The sequence below is a fragment of the Globicephala melas genome, chromosome 9 (genome assembly GCF_963455315.2).
Source record: "Globicephala melas chromosome 9, mGloMel1.2, whole genome shotgun sequence".
Lineage (NCBI taxonomy): Eukaryota > Metazoa > Chordata > Mammalia > Artiodactyla > Delphinidae > Globicephala > Globicephala melas.
This window is the reverse complement of record NC_083322.1, coordinates 74,789,997-74,817,882: the sequence shown is the minus strand read 5'-3', so window position 1 is coordinate 74,817,882 and position 27,886 is coordinate 74,789,997. Positions and strand designations below refer to the sequence as shown.

The following is a 27,886-nucleotide window of genomic DNA, read 5'->3' as shown; positions in this document are numbered from 1 at the left end:
CTTCCCTAAGTAGATTTGCTGTTGGCTTTTAATGCCATTTCTCAAATCTACGTTAACAACAGTTCAATGAATTTTACATGGAAATAAAACTAAATATTGAGAGTGAAGCCTTGAGTAGCTTTGGTATTGGACACACACTTTATCTCCAACATGAAATGTTCATACAACCATAAAACAAAACTTACCTCTTCCAGGGATAGAGACGAGGGTGCTCGTGAGGGCCAGGCTTGCATCATCACCCAGAGTCAGGTTCATACAGTATGTCCCAGACCCACCAAAGGCTCTTCTTACTGTCAGCAAGCACATATCGCCCAGGTCCATGTTCACAGGGTCGCAGACTGTGTTCTGAGTGACCTGGCAGGTGGGGTCGGAGATGACGGTACAGACCTCTGTGGGGATGCTGAGGGCACGAATGACGCAGAGAGAGAGAGAGGAATATGACATCAGTGTAGAAAGAAAATCACTACATTTCTATAAAATGGAATCCTACTTATTCTTACTCAAACCATATGACATGAAATTGTCACATATAATTTACTCTTTAAAATTTTTTTTTAAAAATTATTTATTTATTTTTGGCTGCGTTGGGTCTTCGTTGCTGTGCGCGGGCTTTCTCTCATTGTGGCGAGCGGGGGCTACTCTTCGTTGCGGTGGCAGGCTTCTCACTGCGGTGAGCTTCTCTTGCTGCGGAACACAGGCTCTAGGCGTGCGGGCTCAGTCGTTGTGGTTCACGGGCTCTAGAGCGCAGGCTCAGGAGTTGTGGCGCACGGGCTTAGTTGCTCCGCAGCATGTGGGATCTTAATTTACTCTTAAACAAGCCTGGGTGTGAGCCATTGTTTCCTTTGTATCCTCAGGAAGATGAGCCCCTGGTGCTGGAGAAGGAAGAAATGATGTCCCCCAAGGCAAGGGGCTGCTGGGAACTTCCCTCTCCTTTTTGGCTCTCTAGATGCCCAAAGATGCAGACGGCTTAGGTGTTAGGCAAAGGTAGTATTAAATGCCAGTCGGCCCTGCGTGGGCTCCTGCAGAGATATGACGACAGCAGGAGCAGCAACCAGAGCTGTTTATGCAGCACCTACTGTGTGCAAGGCACTGAGTTTCTGATAAGTGATATAGTCTTGTCTATTCCTCTCAACGACCTGATGAGGAAAGTAATACTTTCTTAATGCAGCAGGTGACAAACTAGCTCTCGGCGGGGAGATCGCTGGCCCCAGCTTAAAAAAGCAGTTAGAGGTGGAGCTGGGACTTGAATAAAAGAGGTTTGACAGCTGTCCCTGTAACCACTCGGCTACCACGTGTTACTGTCTTAGCCACTGTCTCACTTCTGAGTAGACTTCCTGGATGGCGAGACCAGGCTCTGAAGCTGGGCCTGATGCGGGCGTGGGAAATTAGACGAGTTCATGTTCCCTTCTCACCTGGCCCCTGGCCTCTTGAAGCAGCTGCGCCTCCTCAGTCAGGGTTTTCTCTTTTTCTGTCATCCTCATCCCATTCTCTCCCCAATCCAGAGAGCTATGGAGCTATCCTCCCTTTTTGGGGGGTGCACCCCGTGGCTTGCAGGATCTTAGTTCCCTGACCAGGGATTGAACCCGTGCCCCCTGCAATGGAAGAGCAGAGTCCTAACCACTGGACCACCAGGGAATTCCCTGGAGCTATCCTTTTTGATCAAATAAGGCCTCATTTTTATACCAGCCCATTCTCTTGATTAATTTATATATCACATACACATACATTTTAATTACTTGATTTACTTATATGTAAATTAGTAAGTCATTCACATATTTGATGGCTTAATTGATATAGTATTTATATATTAATTAGTTTATATTCAGTCTATTATCTATAGTTATAACCAAACATTAGGAAGTCAAATTATATAACGCATTAGAAAGAGCTTTGTAAGTTTTAAAGCAAGACAGGATGATCGATCAGGCATTGCTACTACTTAGCACAAGGACACAGCGCTTCCACATGGCCTCCCCTGACTCTGGAGGAGCCTCAGGGAGCTTAAGAGGCTCTGAGCCAGACCTCAACCCAGGAACCTTGCTCTGCCAGGTACCCGCCACCTAGGGAGGTACTGTTATCACTGGTGTAAATGAGGAGACTCACGACTGTGTGAGGATTTGACGTGAAAACAGAAGTAAAATGTTAAGGACACAGTAAGTGTTCAATCAGTAATTCTTCTTCAACAGTTAAAGGTGGTGAGCATTGCTCAGCTCTAGCAAAGCAAGTGCATGCTTGAGAGCACGTGGGAGGGTCCTTCCTCATCCTGGCTTGCTGAGGAACTAGAATCCAAATCAACTTTAGAGGGGAGAGGGGTATGAAGACCTTTGTTCAGCCTGGGGTCCTCACTTGGCCCCTTTCTTGGAGATAATGTACTCACCTCCCTTGGCAGTTCACGACGAAATCCACCAGGGGGTTGTCAGGCTGTGGCACGGGCATCAGGACGTCTGTCACCCGGATGATGTTAACCTCTAGGATTCCCTCTAGTGGAAAAATGCCCCGCAGAAAAACACATCAAAATACAACACAAACCAAACCAAACCACTTCTTAACCAATCAGAAGGCCAAACAAAACGGACTCAGCTTCTCACCACCCCAGACCCGGGAATCTGCCCCGGAGCTTTGGGTACATGTCCAGGCAGCATTTTCAAAGTCAAACTGAACAGCTCTTCAGCCCAACCTTGATCTTTAGTTCTGGAGCCTGTGTGTCAGGAGGCGGCACCCACTGGAGGAGGTGTTTCCGGGAAAGATGACCCTGAAGGGGGGCAGGCCCAGGCTCAGGCCTCAGCTGCTGTCTCTCCTGCCCAAGTGGCTCAGCCCCAGTAGGCACAGCTTGGCGTTTATTTTTTTATTTATTTTGATTATTTTTTTTTTTTTGCGGTACATGGGCCTCTCACTGCTGTGGCCTCTCCCGTTGCGGAGCACAGGCTCCGGACGCACAGGCTCAGCGGCCATGGCTCACGGGCCCAGCCGCTCCGTGGCACGTGGGATCCTCCCGGACCGGGGCACGAACCCGCGTCCCCTGCATCGGCAGGCGGACTCCCAACCACTGCGCCACCAGGGAAGCCCTGTTTGTTTTCAGTGTGGACCATTTTTAAAGTCTTCATTGAATTTGTTACAATATTGCTCGTTTTATGTTTTGGCTTTTTGGCCGCGAGACATGTGGGATCTTAGCTCCCTGACCAGGGATTGAACCCGCACCCCCTGCATCAGAAGGTGGAGTTGTAGCCCCTGGACCACCATGTGGGTTTTAGCCCCAGCCGTCTCCTCTGTTGGGCACCTGTGAGCAGCGCCCCAAGCACACAGCCCGGTGTGGTGGCCCTGTTCAACCCTCTTTCTTACACACAGGAGGTGTGACTTTGTGAAATCACCCAGGGGAGGAAAGTGGGAGCTGTGAGAATTTGCAACTGGCCTTCCTTCAGGCCACATTCATTCAGGTTTCTGAGCTGCACAGGGTCGGAGGTCCAGGCCCCCTGGCAGGCTCATTGCTCTGTGGGCCTCACAGAGGGCTCATTTCCACCAGGATGTCTAAGGAAGGCCGGGAAGGCAGGTGGAAATCTAGCAACTAGTGGAGTCTTTGCTTGTGCACATGTGGTACCACCTTGGACAGAGAGTGGGTGCCCTTGCTCTCCATCCTCACCCCTCCAGAGGCAGGTAAGGGAGTGGGTGACCCAAGGTGGATTCTAACATCTTTCCTCCGTGGTCTTACCTACAATTGTGATGGTGGCTTTAAAGTAGCCGTATCTGTTAATATGGCAGTTTTCATCAGGAATTTCCCTCGGCTCCAGGGCACTGTCACCAGCAGGTACTGGAGAGTCTGAATAACAAGATTTTAGGGTACTTGTTGAGAACGTAAAAGATGTACATGATATTACCAAAGATCTAAACATTTGTCTACTTGCTCTTTAGAAAAACATCAAGAGTTCTATACTATTAAATTGCTGCAGAAATTTGAACTAAATGGGTAACAATTCATATAGATGTGAGAGCTATAAAGCATTATAAAATTGTTAAATTATGTAAGTAAACACAATCCTGTATCTTGTTCAAGCACAGATATCATATGAAAGGTGGAAGCCATATTAAAATGTGTAGTGCAACAATCATGATGAAATAAAGCAGGCCACAGCAGATAAAATTATATTGTAATTTTGGAGGAAGGTATTCTGGGCTCAAATTCTAGGCCCCTTGTTTTTAGCTGTTTGAGACCATGGGCATGTCATTTAACCTCTCTTTCCTCAATTTGCTCATCTGTAAAATAGGGACAATACTTACTGACCTACCAGAGTTGAACTATAAAACTTAAATAAAATAAAAAACTGAAATCAAATTTTATAAATAAAATACATAAAACTTGCTTCTCATGTCTGCCATGTAGGCAGTATTTAATAAATATCTGTTTCCTTATCCCAATATGTACTTCTATACATCTATGTAGGTACAGATGTGCTATAACATATATATGTAATAAGATATGTAATTTTAAATGTTAAGGTGGATAATTTTAAATGATAAGAAGGAAACAACATGGAAAAAGGCAATTCTTTCCCTGTTTGAGTGTCTCATAGATCCTAAGTTTACATTCTAGAAGGCATACAGTCACTATGATGAGCAGAGGTGTGGGGAAGGAAAGGAGTGAATACAAGATGCTGTTGAAAAATAACCCTTTGAGTGTGATTAGAGCAAAGAATTTAATGCTCTATTAGTTACAATTTAAAAAGCTCTAATTAAGGTGTTGGTGTTCCATTAACAAGATAAAAAGACTGGAAAGAAAATATAATACTGAAAATACAACATTACTGTGTCAAATTTCCAAAGGCATGAAAATGGACCCAGTTTGGGGGGAATCAAAGCTTCATAAGAGCTGCATCTCTGACACAGGGATATGTAAGTATGAAGCCAATTGGGAGACTTCTCCAGGGCTCCTCAGAGCCTCTAGTGGGTGAATGAATGTGCCTGTGATGCTCCTTTGCTCAGAGGGACCTTCGCAGAGCAGTTCTCAGAGCATCTCTGGAAAGTAGCGCTTCATGGCACACACTTTGGGAAATGTTGTTTGGGTAAAACCCAGAAAGGTTCTGATGCCATGCCGGATTCAGATGCAGTGGTTTATCAGCAGGCTTGGCTACGGCAGGCTTGGCTGTGTCCCCTGAGTTTCACGGTGGTCCTGTGGAAGTTACAGGGTAATCATTCTTCCTATTCTGAGATTTAACTGATGGGCTCCGAAGCAAAAGATATGTTTGTGAAGGGTATTAAAGATGGCTGGCTCTTCCCTAGAAATCTCCTTTTGAAGGTCTTGACAGGTGAAATTTAGCTGTCAAGTTAGAGCACGGAATCATGACCCTGCCATCTTTTAAAGTAAAACTTCTCATAAAAGATGACTAATAAATGTCCATGATTCTATCTTTGGTAGAATGCTTATAAAAATGCATGTGGAGTTTTGCAGAGGTATGTACAATGTCAAATCTATATCTATACATATAAAGTCAAGGTATGATTAAAGGGCTAATGGAGAAAAACTAACACCTTAAAAGACAGATGGGGAAGAAGGTAAGCGTCCTACTTAATTCACTATTTATGTCCCTGTTACTCAGAGAATGGTGTGAGATCCTTTGATTCTTTGGGAAAGTTCTACATGATATGATATATATATGATATATACATATTATATATAATAGTACACTGATTGGCATCAGTCTTACAAAGGTTTTTCTTTTTAGATTTGTGCATCAGTCTTACAAAGGTTTTTCTTTTTAGATTTGTACACAGAAATGATCAATGGCACGGTTACCTAAGGGAGGAGAATTGCGTGGCTTAAAACTAGAGCATACCTGTCTGCCCTATAATGTAATTATCTTCCTGAATCACCACTTCAGCTCTGCTTCTGTCTCACTCCTTTGGTTGTATTTGGTTTCTATTTAATAGCTGTACTCATTTTGAAGCCACTTACTATAGCAGAGACAACATAATTTTTGGTCAAATAATAATCCAGTGCTCAATAATCCAAGCCTGTTAATATGCTCTGCATAGCTGAAAATGTTCTCTCTTCCAGAGGACAAGTACCCCAACCCCTTTCTCAAGTCATGGGCGGACTCCTATCATCACCTTGGGTCCCATTACGTATTCCCATCCCTCCATTCCCTAAGTCTCACAGCTGCTCTAAGGCATTTTGGGGTTGATTACGGTTGATCTAACACCTTTAGATAAAGCCAGGCAGTTTCCTTTCACTATGAAATTTAACAAATTCAACAAATTGCTACCTTATATCTTATGGTCTAACCTATAGAAAATAATAACAAATTTAAAATACTCTTTCATTGACTTAAAATATATTTTTTTGCATGTTATGATACAAATATGTTCTAAGAAAAATAAGCTAGCTTTATAAAAATGCAATTCAAGATAGACTAACATTAAATAACCTAACCGTAAGACTTTTACCGTTCAGGAATTTCTAGACAGATGTAACAAGCACCTGTAATTTTTTCTGAATTTTACACCTGGTCTGCTTATTTGTAAGGAAGACCGATGCTTGTAGATAAATAAATTGACTCTCCTATAGAAATACCAGAACGAAGCTATATGTTTCGAGTTGTTCAATGCAGTTATATTTACAACTGGAATTAGGTTTAACTGAATCATCCACCAGTAAGAGAATGGTTAAATACATAAGCCACTGAATCAAGTGAGTCAGACTTAAATGTACTGATAACGGGAAGATGTCTATGATGTTTGTTAAATGAAAAAAGGCAAACTGTAGAATACATATTTCATGAACCCGTCTACCTAAAAATCAAAACCACAAATCCTATATGTATTTATAGAATATGTTTGTAAATATACAGAAAAAGATCCGGAAAGAAACACTACCAACCCTTAACAGGGTTTAACTCTCGAGAGGAGAGCATGAAGAGGAATTTTCACTTTTATTTGAAATTTCTGTATTTGAAGTTTTATTAAGGGACATGCATTAATTTTATAATTTAAAACATTCCAAGAAAGAATTAATCAAAATCGGTAATAACTTATAATGTCTTGCTTTAGATATGCTTGACTTAGCAAGATATTTTTATTAATAACACACTTATTGATAACAGTTTATTATTTATATCTAACAGGTTTGGGTAAAAAAACCAATTGCAACAAGTCTGGACATCATCATCAAGTGTTCTGTCCCGACTTGGTGATGGTGCCCTCTAGTGTCCAGTGAGAGGATGTCAGTCTATTACCATCCCCGGGATGCCGGCATGGTAAGATGTACTCATGGCTTAGTGGGGAAGGATGGTAATGGTGTGGGGTAGGGTGTAGAATCAGACGGAAGCTAATGCTTCACAAAGTAAACTCTGAAGAACTTCTTGAATGACCTCATATACTATTATTAGAAGGTGGGATTTAAGTAATTATGCCTTATATCTAGAATAATTTTAGTGTCTGGAATCTTTCCAGCCTGCCAGCCAAGAAATATTCTCAAGGTGCATTCTTTTTCGAGCCTATCTGTAAGCTACATTTAAGGGTGGCTGAGTTTTCATGGGACATGGGGTGGATGTGGGCACGGTGGGGAGGAGAATGGAAGTGGGAAGGAAATGTGGGAGGGGGAGGAAGGACAGTGGGATGGCCTGAATGTTTACAAGGGGTCAATGTTTCTTAACCAAAAAAAAAAGGGAGGCAAACAGAAATGTGACAGCCTAGAAGGGGGAAAGCATCCGTACACATAACAAGGGCCAGTGAGAATTAGGAAGGTCAAGGAGCTGTATCCGAGTCACCAAGTGACTTTAAACACGTTCTCCTTTCTTCCAAACTCTAACAACTAAAAACGGTGATAAAGTAGCTAAACGAAATCAACAGGTAGAAAATGGAATCATTGCAGAGTTTTTACACAGTCTCTTTAACTAAGGATCTAATTATACAACCCACATGAATTTTTTTTCTGGCTGTTAAGGAACCCTGACAACAAAAAAGACCTGGAAAACACTTACCCAAAGAAGCGGTGGTTTTTGGAGGTCTGGGTGAAGGTGAAGGACAAGGTCCAGGCACTGTAGCTTGCACAGTGAGGTTGAGACTGAAGGTTCCATTGAGAACATAGGTGTGGTTCAAAGTGTGATTGTTGGAAACAAACAGACCAGTATTATCCCCAAAGTTCCACTTGTAGTAAATGGCAGACTCATTGAGGAAGTGGCTGGGATCATGAATCAGGACATCGAACGTAATGGGGAGGTCCTTGAGGAAGGTTTCATCAGATGAATTTCGATTGTTCTTCTGGGACATAGTCACAAATACAGGAATCTGATCTAAAAGATATATCCCCCCCCCACCAAAAAAAAAAAGAAAGAAAGTCACCACTGCTTGACTTTAAGTGGATGACTTTAATGTTTTTAAACTAAAAACGTTAGAAATTAAAATTAGGGATAATTCAGCATCATTTTCCCTTTTCTTATACAAGTGTGCTAGAGTTTCCCCAGGTTGTTCTGGAAAACATAGATGGAATATGTTATTAAATATATAAGGTTGAGAAGGAGTCCAGATGACATCTAACCTAACCCAGAATACTTGGCTCGAACTCTTTCTAACCCACTGACATCATCAGAACTAAGTGTCTCACGCTCAGTTAATTTAGAGTTCAGTCCACTCACCTGTTACCACATACACATCTTTCACTTTTGCTATGGGAACGTACGCCCGTCGGTATCTTCTATAGACTGTTACTTCCATGATTTGAGGGCCAAGAGTCACATTGGCTGTGTTTATAGAAACTCTCACTGAACACTGTCCCAGTTTCTGGAAATACTGACCTTTGAGAGGATGGAAATGTTTAGTTATTGGCTACATTATATGATCAGTACAGAAAGTTGATGTTTCTTAAAGCATAACAACTGCCATTTAGAGATAGTTCTGGGAAAGGGAAAACAGGATGGGGATGCAGTCCTGGCTCCTTCAGAAAAGAAGGCGGTGCTCATTTTCATATAAAACCTTATAAAACAATCTCACAAACATAAATGTAGTTGTATACAGTTGATTAAAATGAAAAGAGCTGTTTAGTGGGATGCCATTAGTCCTTAGTTTACAAATAAATAATTTGTATAAGGAAGTGATCTGGCACTTGAAATACATATGTTTCCCCCAGAAAATACATTTGATGTAGGTGTCCAAGGGAGTTAAAAATATATCCAAAAATCTACCTTATTTTTGTAACAATATTAGTAGTTCAGCTATATTGTTAAGTAACTTTTTTCTTTTAGGGAACTAGAATCCTCCACCTTCTAGTAGTGTTTGTTTATAAAAATGCAGTAAGTGATGAAAAACAAACAGGGCATTGTGGGTATAAAAAGGAACGGAGTAGTTCCATTAACATTTCTAGGGCCCTTGAATCCTTCTTTTTCTTTCTCCAACTCTAACCTAAATCTAACTGCCACTGGCTAGCTAGTGAAAGTAATTCCTCTCCTTCAGGACTCAAGGATTTTTCTAATCCTTTTGAGGCACCTGGCACAGATGTGTCATTGAAATAACAAGTATTGTAAGATGGATGCTTGTGAGATGGAGATGTTTAAAGACCATGTTCATCACATGGTCAAAGGTGTCAGGAAAGGGATGACTTCCCTGGTGGTCCAGTGGTTAAGATTCTGTGCTTCCACGGCAGGGGCCACGGGTTCGATCCCTGGTCGGGGAACTAAGATCCCACACGCCGCGAGTTGCAGCCCAAAAAATAGAAAATAAAGTGTCAGGAAAGGCTTGCGATCCCCCTTTACCTTGAAATGAAGAGCCAGTTCTGTTAGAGGTTACAGGGGGAAGAGGTGTCTTGGAATTAGTGATACGTGAGGAAATGTTAGTTCTGGCACCGACCACAGAGGCAGCGCTTGGCTGAGGAAAAATATTAGTTAACTCTGAGACCTCAGCAGAAGATGGAAATTCAAAACCATCTTGTTAGGAAAACAGCGGTTTCTGGGCTGGAAACTGATGTTAAATAATGACATCTTAACTGGTTAAGTTAATAGTTGTTAACTAGGCTAAACAGAATCTGGAGTGTTAGTGAGCCTAAGTGACTCCATGCAAACTGTCAGGTCAAAGAAATCATCACACTTGGGGAATTATGACACTTGGGGGCCATGAAGGGACTGAAAAAAGTCGGCTTTAAATCAGCTGATTTAAATAGACGAGCATAGTACTTGTTATATATTTTGTACTCTGTTCAATTGGACCATGTATTATTAATATGTTATTTTGATTTATAAGTAAGTTAACTGAAGAAAGAGAAGCTGTCTGTAATTCATGAAGACAGACCAAACATTTAGAGATTTGGAGTCTGCATGGCTGGTAGCAGATTTGCAATACTCAGAGCCAGGTGGCACCTGGTAAGATTTTTAACTAAGAATTTAGCAGCTTTGCTGATAACCTAAATTTAGTCCTCCTTAAAAAAAAAAAATCACTTCACTAATAGTAAAGCAAAGTGGATACCATTTGTGGTTAAAAAAAAAAAGAGGGTAGGCTACATCAAAGAAGAAGAGTAGTTAGATTATTATACTTTTACTCAATAGAATATTATGCAGTCATTAAAATAATGTATATAAAAAAGTTTAGAGAACTCTCACGCGGTCCAGTGGTTAGGACTCGGTGCTTTCACTGCCGGGGTCTGGGTTTGATACCTGGTCAAGGAACTAAGACCCCACAAGCCATGCAAGAATTTTAGTCAATGCTCATGATATTGATCAAAATGTATATATTTTATGATCTTAATCAAGAAATACTAAGAAAAAAGAAAGAAAGAAATACTGGTAGAGAAAACACCATCACGTTAACAATGATAATCTCTGGTGTGAATTATGGTGACTGATTTTTCATTTGTGTTTTTCTGCATTTTCCAAATTTCCTACAAAGAGTATAAGTTAAATTCTGAAAATTCTTTTAAAAACATAAAAAAATTAAATAATAAATCAGCAAATGCCCATCCGTGTGCGATGCAAATAAATAAATATTATTTTTCATATTACTGTTTTTTCTTTTTTTTTTCCCCCAGTACGCGGGCCTCTCACTGCTGTGGCCTCTCCCGTTGGGGAGCACAGGCTCCGGACGCGCAGGCTCAGTGGCCATGGCTCACGGGCCCAGCCGCTCCGCGGCATGTGGGATCTTCCCGGACCGGGGCACGAACCCGTGTCCCCTGCATCGGCAGGCGGACTCTCAACCACTGCGCCACCAGGGAAGCCCCATATTACTGTTTTAGATGGAAAAAAATTGAGTAGTTTTGTCTTAAAATAAGAAAGCTGAACCTGTCTTTTTTCTCGTTTTAATTATTTGATGTCCTGGAGATATGGCAAGGCTAACCAAGATTTAATTTTTATCCCTCACCCTCCACTCCAGCTAAGGAAAGTTAAAAGAGTAACTGTTGTTAAACTCCCAGGGTTGTAATTCTCAATTATAGAATACGGAAAGAGAAAAAATTTAAAATTTGAAGGAAAGGTAAAGAAGAAGCTAAGGGGGTTTGTAAAAGTCCAACCAAGTGTGTGGAACACAAAGACAAAATTCCATTTTCGGGGGTGAGGGAAAGGCTTCCCGTGATGGCCTTGTCTGGTGCCATTTCCCCAGTCACCATCCTCTGTCCATGCTGTCCAGTTGTAAACATATGGGTCAGGAGATGGACCAGTATCTAAAGAGAGAAAGGAACACGCCATGATTGACTCAGAATACTCAATGCTCTTCATTGAATTAAACACATTTTCATATTTTTTCATAACTCATTTAAATATGGTTGGAGAACTAAAACCCTAATATTCAGAATTCATCTAATGGTACCTTTACGACCTGTGCATTTTTCTGCCTACATGTTATATTTCAATGAGTTTTATATAAAGCAATTTTTCAGGAAATTTAGAGCTATCACTTAATATGTTTATCTTCATATTGGGTCTCCAAATCACAAGCATATTCAAACCAAACTGAGGGATGCTGTATCTTTTTACTTTGATACACTCTCTCTATCTGTAGCTTTTTTTCCCTGATTCATTTGACATCATGACTCTCCTCTCCTAAAGACTTCAGCACACATCTCCAAAGAATAAGGACATTCTCTTACATAACCACGTCATCGCCACGCCTACCACAGTCAAGGGTCACATCATACATTTGGCTATTTTGTTTCTTCAAATGATTCAGAAAAAAAAAAGAAATATGCCTAGAAATGTAGATAGATGATAGATACATAGATAGGTAGATAGATAGATGGAAACAGGAAAAAAATGTTACATTTGTTGAATCTCGAAGTACCTGCTTTCTACTTTTCTGTATGTTTGGGAAAACATCAGTTTTCCATTTTAAACAAGTCATGATCAATATCTTTTCATCTAGAACAATCCCCCCACCCTCTTGTTTTTTTTATGTCACTGACATTTATGAAGAGCCTTTTTATTTATCAATCTACTACAGCCATTATTTTTTTATTCTTAAATTGTTCCAAATATGGCCAGTAGGAGCCCCTCTAGCTGCCTTCCGTGTCCCTGTGACATGTCCCCATTACTCCATTGTTTTCTGGGACAACAAGATGTCCCTGGTTCATGTGGTACTTTCCCTGTCCTACACCTGGAATTAGCCATTTCTTCAAAAATTCTAGTTTCTTCTAGTGGTGATATATACTTTATATAACTTTTCATAAGTCACAAGGACTCTTTCATATAAAAGTGCTCAGAGGGTTAGATTGCCATTTGAAACATTCATAAGAATTAACTTTTTTAGAAGGAAAGAAAAAATGCTACAGACGATTGTAAACAACACTTTTTAATTATCAAACTCTTTCTACACAGAATTCATTGTTTGCTTCATAGGAAGATGAAGAATTAATAAGAAATAAACACATCAACTGTTTCACAGAAGTTCTAAGTAATAAAATGAGATCATAACTGCACTTATCAGCCTTGTTACTGACTGAGGAATCTCAGTAATTACCTGAGCTTTTAAGGCTGTACACTTCTAACAAGATAATCCCCCTTGATGTATTTGTAATCATTTGTGCTCTTTAACATGGGCAAAGAGCTTATTTGCTTTAACTAAGAGCAAAGCAACACCAAAATAGACACATCTTAGCATTTGTGCTAGGCACACAGTTTAAGGAATTCTTGTGAGCAGAAGCCTATCTGATTAACAAAGATCTGACAAACTGACTATTCTTTGAGTAGCCAGAAGAAGTCCAAGTAATAAAACCCAAATCTGAGAATCAACAAGGTATTCTCTGTCCAATCAACTGGGCACTAAGAAAAGGCCAAGCCTCGGGACTTCCCTGGCGGTCCAGTGGTTAAGACTCCAAGCTCCCAGTGCAGGGGGGCATGGGTTCGATGCCTGGTCAGGGAACTAAGATCCCACATGCAGCAAAGGGCAGCCAAAAAAAAAAGGCCAAGCCTCCCAACGTAGATTTGAGGAGGGTTCCAAGTAGTGGAGAGACACCCATTGGCCGAAATGGATTTGACTGATGTTGATGGAGGGACATATTCACATTCCCTGTCATCCAACTTGAGGAGGGGATGACAAGGGACAACTGCAGCATCTTGCATTTATAGAAGTACCTGTGAGCATTAAGGTTTATGAGGAGGGTCTCCAGTAGTTAGGAGAACTAGCATGTTCCTGTAATGTGACTAACATTCCTTACCGTTTCTGAAGTTCTTCTCATAGACTGTGTTGCCACTGGCACCTTCCTGTTGGCATCTGGGGAATACCAGGTTCACTGCGAATGTTATAGTTGAGCCCACCAGTGCCGGCGCATCACTGGTAAGGAGTGCCTGCACGCGGCCTCCTAGGACATAGAAAAGTGGAGCTCAATCAAACACCTCTGTTCCCTTTCACTGATAAACAAAAAAAAGTAAAGTTAAATCTACAAATAAGAACCAGAGGATCCTTATGCCTCTTTACAAACTATTTGCAGAATTCTTCACTTTTGCTGTCAGAGTACAACATTCCAGAAGACAAACTTAAAAAGTCAGACCAATTGAAGAACTCTCTAACCACAGAAAGAACATTTCCTTAAAATAATTAAAAATCTATTTAATTGGATTGAGGAGACAGGTATTAAAGGTTTGCAATTTTCAATTTCAAGACCAATGACTGAAGGATTCATTGGCTTTTGATATGAACAGAAAGATATTAACTTTCTGAGAAACCACACTTTTGAGATGGTCAAAGTGCCCTGGAGTCTCAGAACTTCTGAAGATGACCATTCCCACATCAGTTACTTAAGTTTGAGGCCAAACCTGCTTGCTCTTCGAAATCTTCCAAGAGGCACCAGTTGCAAATTTCTAAGGCGATTTTACTGTGCGTGTGGTGGGGGAGAGGAGTTTAGAAAGTGATAGTGTTGAGATAAAGGAAAGATTGCCAAATCCAGGTGCCTCCCACTTGGTAGCTAGAGTGCTGTCATTCATGGACGCACCATGAGCCCTGTGATCTGCAATCTACAAGACTAACTGAAATAAGAAATTACAGCTGTTTGGTGGATGCAACCGAATCAAACTTACAAGCTTTTGCACAGCCAAGGGAACCATAAACAAAATTAGAAGACAGCCTGCGGAATGGGAGAAAATATTTGCAAACGATGTGACTGACAAGGGATTAATTTCCAGAATATACAAACAGCTCATACAACTCAACAACAAAAATCAAACAACCCAATCGGAAAATGGGCAGAAGACCTAACTAGACATGTCTCCAAAGAAGACATACAGATGGCCAATAGGAACATGAAAAGATGCTCAATATTGCTAATTATTAGAGAAATGTAAATCAAAACTACAGTGAGGTATCAACTCACACCAGTCAGAATGGCCATCAACAAAAAGTCCAGAAATAATAAATGCTGGAGAGGGTGTGGAGGAAAGGGAACCCTCTTACACTGTTAGTGGGAATGTAAATTGGTACAGTTACTATGGAAAACAGTATGGAAGTTCTTCAAAAAACTAAAAATAGAATTACCACATGACCCAGCAATCCCACTCCTGGGACTATAGCCAGACAAAATTATAATTCAACAAGATACATGATCCCCTATGTTCACAGCAGCACTGTTCACAGTAGCCAACACATGGAACAACCTACATGTCCATCAACAGATGCATGGATAAAGAAGATGTGGTACAGATATACAATAGACTACTACTCAGCCATAAAAAAGAATGAAATAATGCCATTTGCAGCAACATGGATGGACCTAGAGTTTATCATACTAAGTGAAGTCAGAAAGAGAAAGACAAATACCATACGATAGCACTTATGTGTGGAATTTAAAATATGACACGAACCTATCTACGAAACAGAAAGAGACTCACAGACATAGAGAACGGACTTGTTATTGCCAAGGGGGAGGAGAGGTTGGGGAGGGATGGACTGGGAGTTTGGGGTCGGCAGATGCAAACTGTTACATATAGAATGGATAAACAACAAGGTCCTACTGTATAGCGCAGGGAGCTATAGAACTATATTCAATATCCTGAGATAAACCATAATGGAAAAGAATATTAAAAAAAAGAATGTGTGTCTTCATTTATATATGAACATATAAATAAATATATATCGGAATCACTTGGCTGTAAGCAGAAATTAACACAACATTGTAAATTAACTATACTTCAGTTAGAAAAAATTGAATCACTATGTTGTACACTTGAAATTTAAAAAAAAAGAAATTACAGTTGTTTTGGTTGAGTCTTTTGATTTACCTTTCCAAGAGTTTTTCCACCTCGAGTCTCCCCTCTTCCACACTGGATAGAGTTTTTCATTCCAGTCATTTTCATCTGATGACCAGCCATTTAATTGCCTGTGCTCCCGCATATAACCAGAAGGTCTTTCGTTGCTCAGCACATCATGAACGCCTATAAAAATATTGGGAAAAAAAATTATTTTGTCTACCTCATCTCTCATTTAGTATTATCTAACAATGGTTAAAGCAACTTTTCACTTCATAAGATTGGAAAGCACATACATAATATTTCCAATATGTGAAGCAGATAGAAGGTGCTTTTTAAAAAAATGTGTACTGGAAATACCTTGAATACAAGTACTCAGACCCTAGACCCTATCTCTTTACGTACTTTAAGTGGATCAAGGAAAAGTTTTGAATGTCAGCATTTCTTAGACATCATTTGGTTTCTCAAAACATGTCTTCTGAATATTTGGATTTGATACACTATCATTAGGAAAGACAGTGATGCCAATGATCTTCAGAACAGTTTTTCATCTTTTTCCATTCTGAATGGTTTACTTGGCTCAAGGAGTGCCAGGCTGAGGAATGCCTCCAAGGTTCCAGGAGACATGTACCAGTCCTGGAGGGCCCACTGCTGAACAAATGTTTTTATGGCCCAGCACATGGTCTGTCTTGGTGAATGTTCCATATACAGTTGTGTAGTATTGTGTTTTTTTAATGTCACTTATGTCAAGCTGGTTGGTATTGTCTTTGGCAACTTCTCTGTTCCTGTTGATTTTCTGTGTGCTTGTTATTTCGTTACTGAAAGAGGAACGTTGAAATCTTCAACTGTAATTATGGATGTGCCAATTTGTCAACTTTGTCTTTCAGTTGGCATTATCTGCTTTATGTATTTTGAAGCTCTATTTTAAATTGTTAAGTCTTCTTGATGAATTGACCCTTTTAACATTAGGAATTGACTTTTTTTTCTTTGCTAATATTCCTTGTTCTGAAGAATACTTTGATATTAGTGCTTAGTGTTTAACTGGTACATCTTTTTCCATCCTTTTACTTTGTTTTACATATTTAAAATTTTTTTAATTAATTAATTTATATTTATTTTTGGCTGTCTTGGGTCTTCATTGCTGCACGTGGGATTTCTCTAGTTGTGGCGAGTGGGGGCTACTCTTCATTGTGGTGCTCAGGCTTCTCATTGTGGTGGCTTCTCTTGCTGCGAAGCACAGGCCCTAGGCGCGTGGGCTTCAGTAGTTGTGGCACACGGGCTCAGTAGTTGTGGCTCACGGGCTCAGTAGTTGTGGCTCACGAGCTTTAGAGCACGGGCTCAGCAGTTGTGGTGCACCGGCTTAGTTGCTCTGTGGCATGTGGAATCTTCCCAGACCAGGGATCAAACCTGTGTACCCTCCATTGGCAGGAGGGTTCTTAACCACTGTGCCACCAGGAAACTCCCCATCCTTTTACTTTTAACCTATAAATATTTTTATATTTGAAGTGGGTTTCTTGTAGACAGCATATTGTTTTTTTTAAAAAAAATAGTCTAATAATTTTTACCCTTTATTTGGAGTGTTTAGGTAATTTACATTTAATGTAATTATCAATATTGTGGGATTTGTCTACTATATGTTTTCTATTTATCCATTCTGTTCTTTATTCCTTTTTTCTTCTTTTCTTATACTTACTGGGATTATTTTTGGATTCCATTTTATCTGCATTATTGACTTATTAGCTATACCTCTTTGTTTTGAGTGGTTGCTCCAGGGTTTATAGTATTCCAATTCTTTTAAATTTCTTTCCAATCTTGATGTCTGTCTTTTTGCCTTTCCTGATAAGTCTGGTGGTCACATTGTCTGTCCTTTCTTTGAGGACTGTAGCAGACAGTTCCTGCCTGCACCTGTCCTCTTTCTCTTGTTGCAGAGTTTTTACCATAATGATTCAAAATTCTAGAGGATCACTTTCCTAGCTTTCCTTACAGTTTGGGCAGGAACTGATGATTAGATCCTGGCTGACGGGAGCTGAGTGTAAGTCTGATGGAGGCTCTGGGAAACATTTTTCTCTATTATTAAAAAAAAAAAAGTGGGAAAAAACTCCATTTTTTCCTCCTGAGAATTGATTTTGGAGACAGTAGTATAATGATGTGATGCCTGGACTGTGACAGCCATATTTAACCATGAGGGAAAAAATCTGAGGAAGCAGGCCAGCACACCAAAGGTGTCAGAATAGATGGATGAAAAGAAAGAGTCCTTGACAATATTGTTGAGCTCTTCCTCCAGCCTTGTCTACCTTTGGGTGGATTGAGACAATAAACGTCTTACTCAACCTATTTGAGTATCTGTTACTCACAGGCAAAAGCTCCATTGTCTATAACCCTTGCCAGCTCCTAATCATACACTGCTATAAACTGTTGTCTCATCTAGTCATATGGTCTTGTGTCTTGGTCTGGCTATGGACTCAGAGCCAGGAACGCTGCCTTTTCTCTTACATCCTGAAAGAGGCCTCCTATGAGGGGCGGTATTTAGAAGGTACTCAGAGAAGCCATACTGAATGGATGCCACTAGCCTCTGCCTTCTATTCCTCTTTGTTGGTAGGAGGAAGGGGAAGCATGTAATTGCCTTCTTATAATGGAGGCAGATGGAGTGGGAAAGAACATTGAGCTGGAAGTTATAGAACCCACTACGAAACAGGCTGTGGGATTTCAGGCCATGTTTCTTCTCTGGACCTTCACATCAGGCAAAAAACCACACGTCCTGTGATACTGTGAGATAGTATCTGTTTCCAAAAAGGAACAAAGTGAGGGCAGGAAATTTATGTTTATCAATAAATGTTTATTATAACTGGAAATTCAGTTGAATGTTGAGTCATGGAATGGTAGAATGTTCTATATAGAAAGAACTAAGAGTAGTTCGTTCAAATCCTTTCATTTACAGACGAAGAAATTCAGGCCTAGGGCTTCCCTGGTGGCGCAGTGGTTGAGAGTCCACCTGCCGATGCAGGGGACACGGGTTCGTGCCCCGGTCCGGGAAGATCCCACATGCCGCGGAGCGGCTGGGCCCGTGAGCCATGGCCGCCGAGCCTGCGCGTCCGGAGCCTGTGCTCCGCAACGGGAGAGGCCACAATAGCGAGAGGCCCGCGTACCGCAAAAAAAAAAAAAAAAAAAGAAAGAAATTCAGGCCTAGAGAAGTGATACGATTCACTCAGAGTCATCTGTAATCAAGTAGAAATGAAGATTGGCATCTTTGAGTCCCAGGATCAGTTTTTTCTACTCTTCCGAAGTCTTCCTCTTCCTCAGATCCTGAGTGAATGTCAGTGTTTCCAGAAACATAATCCAAACACAGATTTCTCCACTGATTTTAAATGTCAAAAGTCTGGGCTTCCCTGGTGGCACAGTGGTTAAGAATCCACCTGCCAATGCAGGGGACACGGGTTCGAGCCCTGGCCCGGGAAGATACCACATGCTGCGGAGCAACTAAGCCCGTGCACCACAACTACTGAGCCTGTGCTCTAGAGCCCATGCGCTGCATCCACTGAAGCCCCCGTGCTCTAGAGCCCGTGCTCCGCAACAAGAGAAGCCACCACAATGAGAAGCCCGGGCACCGCAATGAAGAGTAGTCCCTGCTCGCCGCAACTAGAGAAAGCCCGTGTGCAGCAACGAACACCCAACACAGCCAAAAAATAAATAAATAAATAAAAATAAATTGAAAAAAATAAATGTCAAAAATCAAGGAAAAATGCAAACTTAAAAGGCAAGTGACAAGGAATAGACACATAGGCCCATAGAACAGACTATAAAACCCAGAAATAGACTCACAGATATGCCCTATGGATTTTTGCAAATATAATCCAATGGAGAAAAGATAGCCTTTCAACACATGGCACTGTAAAAAAGTAAAAAACATAGGAAAAATCTTCAGGTTCTAGGTAGGCAAGAATTCTTAGACTTAACACCAAAATTTATAATTTTTTATTTTTTATTTTTTTAAATAAAAAATTATAATTTTTATAAAATTATAAATTATTTTGTAATTTTTAATTTTTTTTATTTTTTTATAATTCTTAGACTTAACACCATAATTTATAACAGGAGAAACTGATAAACTGGGCCTCATTAAAATTAAAAAATTTTGCTCTGTGAAATACCATGTGAAGAGGGTAAAAAGGCACATTACAGGGAGAAAAATATTTGCAAACTACATTTCCAAAACAGGAATAATATCTAGAACATATAAAGGATTTTCAAAACTCAGTGTTAAAAAATCAAATAATCCAGGTAAAAGACCTGACCAGACATTTCACAGATGTGGATGTACAGAAGACAAAGTAACACATGAAAAGATGTTCAATATCATTAGCCAGTGAGTAAATGCACATTAAAACCACAATGAGATATCACTGCATACCTATCAGAAAGACTAAAATGAAAAATACTGACATCAGGGGCTTCCCTGGTGGCTCAGTGGTTAGGAATCTGCCTGCCAATGCAGGGACCATGGGTTCAAGCCCTGGTCCAGGAAGATCCCACATGCCACAGAGCAACTAAGCCCATGAGCCACAACTACTGAGCCCCCGCACCACAACTGCTGAAGCTCGTGTGCCTAGAGCCTGTGCTCTGCAGCAAGAGAAGCCACCGCAATAAGCCTGACCACCACAACGAAGAGTAGCCCCTGCTCGCCCTGACTAGAGAAAGCCCACACGCATCAACGAAGACCCAATGCAGCCAAAAGTAGAATAAATAAATTTATTAAAAACAAATGACATCAGATGTAGGTGAAGATGTAGAGAAACTGAATCACTCATACACTGCTGGTGGAAATGGTACCGCCATTCTGGAAAACGGTCTGGCAGTTTCTTGTAAAACTAAACATGCAATTACTATGCAACCAAGCAGTCGTACTCATGGGCATTTGTCCCAGAAAAATGGAAACTTATGTTCACATAAAAACCTATACATTAATGTTCAGAGCAGCTTTACTCATAATAGCCTAAGCTGCAACAACCCAGAAATCTTTCAGTGGGCGAATGGCTAAACTGTGGTACATCCATGTAGTCCGGCATACCCCTCAGTGATAAAGAACTGGCTACTGATACACACAACAACCTCAATAAATTATGTTGAGTAAAAAAGAGCCAGTTCCCCTAAATTACATACTGTATGATTCCATTTCTCTAACGTTCTTGAAGTTACAAAATTATAAAACTAGAGAATGGATTAGTGGTTGCCAGGGGCTGGGGGTTGGGTGGAGTGGGAAAGGGAAGTGGGTTTAGATCTTTGTGGTGATGTGACTGTTCTGTATTTTGACCGTGTCAAGGTCAATATCTTGGTTGCCACATTGTACTACAACTTTGCAAAATGTTACCATTGGGAGAAACCCCGTAAAGAGTACATAGCGGGGACCTCTTTGTATTATTTCTTGAAAGTGCATGGGAATCTATAATAACCTCAAAATAAAAAGTAGAATTAAAAAATAAAATAAAAAAACCCCAACAGTAAGACTTTAAAAAAGAAAGTGGGGAGGGGAATAGATGTGAAGGTAAATGGGGTCACACCCAGCACCCCTGTGGCTGTTCCCTCTACCCTTCGGACGCCCTGCTCTACTAGCAGAGACATGGCGGCTTGGCCACTTGTGAGCTACTCTGTCAATAGCCTCTCCTTCCTCTTTTTACCACGGCTGTGACTGGAAAATGGCAAGGAATCCCTTGGTGTCTTATATACTGCTAAATTCTACCCATCCTTATTTTTTGCGGCCAGGATATTTCTTCTTAAGGCAAGGTGAAGCCAGGCACAGCAGGTTTTGTTACGTGGTAATAGGTTGGGCCTCCTCTCAAACTGCCGGCCAGCCTCAGGCTGATCTGCCTTGCTGAGCAGAGCAAGGGGGTGCTGGTGGACCGGAGGCTAGAATTAGGTGCAGGGGCCAGTCACTCGTGGTCCAGCCCCACGGCTGGCAGGAAGGACAGCGGCTGCCACGAAAGCCTTCCTCGTCCTCGTATCCGCCGTGCGGCCCTTCCCCCTTGCCTGGGACAGGGGAACAGCGCCAGCTTGCCCGGCCTCCCGGGGCTGTTGCAAGGCCCCGTGCGGCCCAGACGAGTGACAAATCCCTGGTCGCCGCTCTCCGGCCCGGCCCCGCGCCGGCACAGCCCCTGCATCTGGGCTCCTGGGTCAAAGTCGCTGCTCCTCTTCCTGCCCCGTCACCGGCCTCAGCGCTGGCGGCACAACTGGCCTCCCGACACTCTCCTCCCCTACCCCCCAGCCCAGGTCCCCATCCCGGAACCCCAGCACCGCGGGCTCCCGGCGCGCCCAGCGCCCCCCACCCCCCATTCCACGAGCCTGCAGCGCCCCCCTCTCTTTCTCCTCCACCCAGCCGCCGCCGGGCATCGCACTCTGCAAAGACCTCTTCGCTGTAGGGCTTTTCTCTCCCGCTGGGAGGAGTGAGAGGAACGCGTGCACGTGTGTCCAGGATCCTCCACTCTCAGATCTGGGCCCAGCAGGTGAAAAGCCGGACCTGGGCTCGTTTGCTCACCCGTTAAAGAGTGGGAGGACCATGTGCTCCACAAAGGGGGCTGTGAGGACTAGCCGACTGATTTAAGGCGGCCAGCTCAGTGAGCACACATGGTGGGTCCCTTCTCAGCGCCTACCTTCCCCCCGTCCCTCCCGTGGGGTCGTCTGGCAAAATCAGGACTTTTCCTCCAGGGAACGTTGTCACTCTACTGGAGTGAGGTGGAGTGGACCTTCTGGGAGATGTCTAATTCACTTCCTTCTCCCACTCCACTGGAGGATAGGGGCTGCCATGGCCGCCCATCCCCTGGACTGGACAAGTGGGCCACCGGTGAGCTCAGTGGCTCGCAGCTCTGGCTTCCGTTCCAAACACAAGAGGAGATTTTTAAACAAGGATGCTCCAACCCCACCTCCAAAGATTCTCATCTCATTGATCTGGGCATCAGCATTGTTAAAAAGTCCCCAGCCTCTACTCTAACTAGAAAAGAGACCCAGGGCTTTAGCGCTTTTCTCAGTATCCTCACTACAGTGGCAGCAAACTCCTGCAGGTCTGTGAAAACCTATCAGCAGGATTTTTTTTTGTCAAGCGGCTTGTGGGATCTTAGTTCCCTGACCAGGGATCAAAGCTGGGCCCTCGGCAGTGAAAGCGTGGAGTCCAAACCACCAGGGAATTCCCTCAGCAGGATTGGCGATAGCTTCTGGGTTGGGATTATTAGAAAGTCTGATTCTAGATTTTGGGCCCCATTTCATCTGAGGCTCTTTCCTGTTGGATGGCAACGAAACAAAATTTAGTGGGTAGCGTTGCTGTGGTCTCAAGCCAGAGACTGTGCCCTTCATCACCGCCCCCCCCCCCCGCAATGTCTCTAACAGAGTGGGTGGCAATTTTGATAGAAAAAAGCTCCACAGCAGAGGGGCTGCACGTCTTTCACTTCAAGAGCCTGGAGCAAAGAATGGGGACTGAACGCATTCTGCCGTACTTTCAACATCCCCAACGGTTTTCAGAAGAAGAAACAAGTGAGCGTGAAATCTTCCTAAAGTCCAACTTTGGGCTCAGGCAGAGTTACTTCAGACAAACCCATCACTTCAGACAATAGCCAGAGAATGGGATAAAAATACAGAAATGGGACAGTTACTCACGTTTGGCAGCATCAAGTGGCAGTCTTGCAGCCAGCAGCAGAAATCCCAGGAAACAGTAGAGACATTCCATGCTGAATTCTCACGGATCCCGGCAATCAAGGTTTAACTTGTAACTCCTCTGGCTCCATCCGCTAAGAGCAACAGTGTTCTTCTGGTTTTTGCTGTGCTCCACTCCTTATTTTCATTAAATATGGGCCTCGGGGCAGATCATGTGATGGTATTAAGCTGCATGGCTTGATCTGGTCTCTGGAGTTCAACCACTCATGTGCTTCTGACTCACTTGCTCTTAGTATCTATTTATTCACTTTTCAGATGCACACCATTGCAGTGTTGCTATTCCATATTTCTAGTTAAAGGGACTTACTTTCCTATGGGTCCTATTTTGATAGCCTTCCCCAAATAAAATTTCAATCTCCAACCTCACTGATTTTTTTAATTTTTAAAATGTTTTGTTATCTTATATTTTGAATTAGATTCTGTTCGTTTTTTTTTGAACTTTTGAATTTTATTTTATTTTTTATACAGCAGGTTCTTATTAGTCATCAATTTTTTAAAAAATTTATTTATTTTTGACTGTGTTGGGTCTTCGTTTCTGTGCGAGGGCTTTCTCTAGTTGTGGCAAGTGGGAGCTGCTCTTCATCGCGGTGCGCGGGCCTCTCACTATCGCGGCCTCTCTTGTTGCGGAGCACAGGCTCCAGACGCGCAGGCTCAGTAGTTGTGGCTCACAGGCCTAGTTGCTCTGCGGCATGTGGGATCTTCCAAGACCAGGACTCGAACCCGTGTCCCCTGCGTTAGCAGGCAGATTCTCAACCACTGTACCACCAGGGAAGTCCAGTCATCAATTTTATACACATCAGTGTATACATGTCAATCCCAATCGTCCGATTCATCACACCACCTTCCCCACTTGCCGCTGCTTTCCCCCCTTGGTGTCCATACGTTTGTTCTCTACATCTGTGTCTCAATTTCTGCCCTGCAAACCGGTTCATCTGTACCATTTTTCTCCAACCTCACTGATTATTAACTTGCTGTGACTCGTTTGGTGATTCACTCACCCAGCTCATGTTGAAATGTCACAATTATGCTTCTTTTGTCATAATTTAGACGACCACCTCTTCCCAGCGCTAGCTAGTGCTTGTACATCCCCTTCCCCCAAGAGGAAACTAAGACGGGGAGCGATCTCTTCCATCACTTGAAATGGTGGATGACATACATGGATAAAAACATACGCTGTGCCGAAAGGGGACTCAAGTAGCTGCACCACCTCCAGTAGTTGAGAAATTTACTCAAAAGTGCATTTAGGATATCTGTGCAATTCCATATAACTTTTGGAACCACCTGCATCATTTTTGAGCTCAAAGCATTTACTTGTGTTGTATCACTCAGGACCAACTGCATTCAACATACAGCATATTTACTTCATGTTACAGAAAGCAAGCATTAAATGTAAAAACAAGCTCGCCTAGAACATACATCTTATCAAATCGTTTCTGGTTACAGAATGTGCAGAAAATGTGGCAACATGACTTTACTGCATGTGATCGTTCTCTAAGTCACACCCACATAACCGTTTTCAGTACACATAGAAGCCCTGGTCAGGGGTGAGGGGAAAATTTGTGGTAGTGATTTATGTTTCAGTGTGCTAATGATGAATAGAAATAAATAGTCTGTGAAACTCCCTACCCTAAGGCCACACACAGCTCTTTAGAGCTGCTTTTACAGCCTTTGAAGCAAATATGAAGCGAGCAACAGGGAAGGGAACAAATGCAAAACTGAAACAAAACTGTTTTCAAATACAGATGAGTAAGTGAATAATGGAAGTAGCTGTTGGTTTTATGTAATGTATATTACATAAATTACATATAATCTATATAGTTCTGTTTTCTTTTTACAACAAACATGAATAACTTTTATAATTAAGAAAAGCTCTTCAGTGTAGGGGAAACTCACTATTGATTTTTGAAAAGTATGATTTCCCTTTGTTGCTTACGATTAGTTCTGGCCTCTATTTTTGGCCAGATTAGCTCTTTCTGTCTCTAAGAAAACTGGAAGTGTCAGACTCTTAGGTAAGGAGATCTTATTTAGGGTGACAGACACAATGATCAAGTCTTCTCTCCTTCCCTCTCCCGTCAACAGGCGATAGCAATGAACTAAGGCAACAGGCAAAAGGTAGGCAGCTGGATGGAGGCCAAGGCACCAGAAATTCTTAATTTCAAAGCACCACAAATTGGCTAATCAGTGCCTTGATAATCAACAGCTGACAACATATAAAGTCCTTTGTAGGTTTCAAGATACTGGGCTATTTTGGATAAGAAATATCTTCAAGCTGTTTTTCTTTCCTTGCAAAATAAAATTATACTGTGAAAAAGGTTTGAAATAGTTCCTTCAAAGAAGGGAAGCCTCGCAATTACCTGGTATTATCCACATGATTATCCTGGTGGAAATGCTGTTGAGCAAATAGTCAACTTCTGAGAACGTCCTAAATGGCCTCTCAGCAGCCTGGGTTCTGGCACCCCTCGTGCAGCCACAGTCCCAACCTGAGGAGTAGCCCCTGAGCTGGGAGAAAGGTAGCAGCCACCTCAAGGAAGGCTCGTGGAGGGGCAGGTGGCAGCCACGCCCAGGTGTCACGGCAGGCGGTGGGGGAGTTCCCTTTAGTTTTAGGAATTTTTTAGTTCAAACTGCTGTTTTTAAGCAAGATAATAAAAATGAAGGCCCTTTCCTCTCCAACTCTTGTAAATAGCTGTTGGATGAGTTCCCTATCGCCACCGTTAGCAGAATTTGCAGAGACCTGGAGGCTTGAAACGACACAAATCTAATACCTTGCTTTCTGGTATGGGTCTCAGCAGGCTAAAATCAAAGCGGCAGCAGGGAAGCTCCAATGAAGCATCTGTTTCTTTTACCTTTTCTAGCTTCTAGAGGTCTCCCTGCATTTCCCCTCTCGGGCCTGCTTCCATCTTCAAAGCCAGTCGCGCCGGGCACGTCTTTCTCACACCCAATCACTCTGACACTGATTCTCCTTTCTCCCTCTCTCACTTATAAAACCTTGTGATTACATTGGGCTCACCTGGATAATCCAGGTTAATTTCCTTGTCTTAAAGTCCGTTGATTAGCAACGTTAATACCATCTGCAGCCTTTAATTCCCTCTTGCCACAGGACAGCTTCACAGGTTCCCGGATTAGGATGTGGATATCTTTGGGGGCGCCATTATTCCGCCTATCACAGTTATACAGCAGGTGACTTAGCAAAAAATTCTGTGTATAAGAACAGTGTGTGATAAGAACAGTGATGGGAAGTAACTCTCAGAGGTTACATGACTTGCTGAAACAAAGCTTTTGATATTTGGCAGAGCAGAAGGCAAGAATAAACTGAAGATAAAGGAATCAGTTCAGAGAGAGAGAAAGCCCATGTGACTGTTTTGTCCTAATGTGGGCTTTTTAACGTGTTATAATCAGAGTCACAGTTTTCAGATTTAAGCATTAACAAATGACGCAGAGACTTCTGTTTTGTGTCCCGTTCCTCGGCCTCTCCTGTCTGGGTGCTTCCCACATGAATAAGTAATTAAACCCCCTGGTTTCTAGGTTTGCTAAGCTTTGAAATTACTCTTCCGTGAAAATACTTTCCCTCGCTTTTCAGGGAAAGAGGAGAAAAGGTCAGTGCATCGTTTTCTGGTCACCTCTGCTATCACAAAGTGGCAACAGCTGTTGTATTTTTAGCCTGATTTTCTACCTGCAGGAATCAGACCACTAGACTCCGGTAAAGGAGTTTTCTTCTTGGGGTGCTGGCTGCAAACGTTTTTTGACGAGACTATTCTTAAGGAGTTGCCCATTTGAACTTAGAAAGAGCAGTAGGTGTAGAAAAGTGTGGGTTATCATACTAAGTCCTAGTTTTGTTATTAAAGTATTTTCTCTGAATTATTAGTGTAGAAGGAGAATAAGACATGAGAGTTTAATGAGTGGATGTGGAAGCAACGATGCCTTTCTTTTCTACTTTTGGTGCCCGTAGATCAGTGGGACACAAGAGAGAACTAGAATGGGATCTAAGCAGACAGAGAGAAGGGAGGGGCAAAAACAGAAATCTGAATGGAAACCTGGCTTCCAGATTTTTGATAATTATGGATTATCCAGACATGTCTCAGATCACAGGAGCCAGTGCATTGAGCTCATTCATGGGAGATCAATTGTAAGCCCAAGAAAGAAGTTAGAGCAAAAATCAAAAGGGATTTTAACTGTAGAAGAAAGGTCAGGAAACTGAAGCTGGAATAGCCTCTTGGATCTTTATTCTCATGTCTAAATTCAGCTTTTTCTCAATGAAATTTTTTAACACCTCAGATAGAATTTAATTCACCAGTGGAGGTCTGCCTTTCTATACTAGCCTCTGCCTTTCTATACTAGCCATCATCAACCAAGGCATGAATGACAATCTTTGACCTCAGAGGAGCATAGGATCTCATGGGGAGAATAAGACTCATAGACCAGGTAATAGTATGAAACACCTTTTGAAATTCTTATTCTGGAAACTTTCAAACATACACAATATAGAGAGAATGACATAATCAACTTCCATGTACGCATCACTTGCTCCAAGGATCATCAATATATGGCCAGTC

At 42.0% G+C, this 27,886-nt stretch overlaps 1 protein-coding gene across 1 annotated transcript in view; it reads right to left on the bottom strand.

Annotated features, from left to right (window-relative positions):
• Positions 1-23,483, bottom strand: part of GPNMB (glycoprotein nmb) — a 28,572-nt gene extending 5,089 nt beyond the window's left edge. Inside the window, exons 1-9 of the mRNA XM_060304707.2 lie at positions 23,280-23,483; positions 15,675-15,827; positions 13,619-13,762; positions 11,480-11,629; positions 8,625-8,783; positions 7,971-8,282; positions 3,707-3,814; positions 2,378-2,480; positions 186-400 (exon numbers count right to left, since the gene is read on the bottom strand). Coding sequence (XP_060160690.1) covers positions 186-400; positions 2,378-2,480; positions 3,707-3,814; positions 7,971-8,282; positions 8,625-8,783; positions 11,480-11,629; positions 13,619-13,762; positions 15,675-15,827; positions 23,280-23,349 — 1,414 coding nt within the window. The 5' untranslated portion in view covers positions 23,350-23,483. The remainder of the gene's footprint in view (positions 1-185; positions 401-2,377; positions 2,481-3,706; positions 3,815-7,970; positions 8,283-8,624; positions 8,784-11,479; positions 11,630-13,618; positions 13,763-15,674; positions 15,828-23,279) is intronic.
• Positions 23,484-27,886: the final 4,403 nt, after the last annotated feature.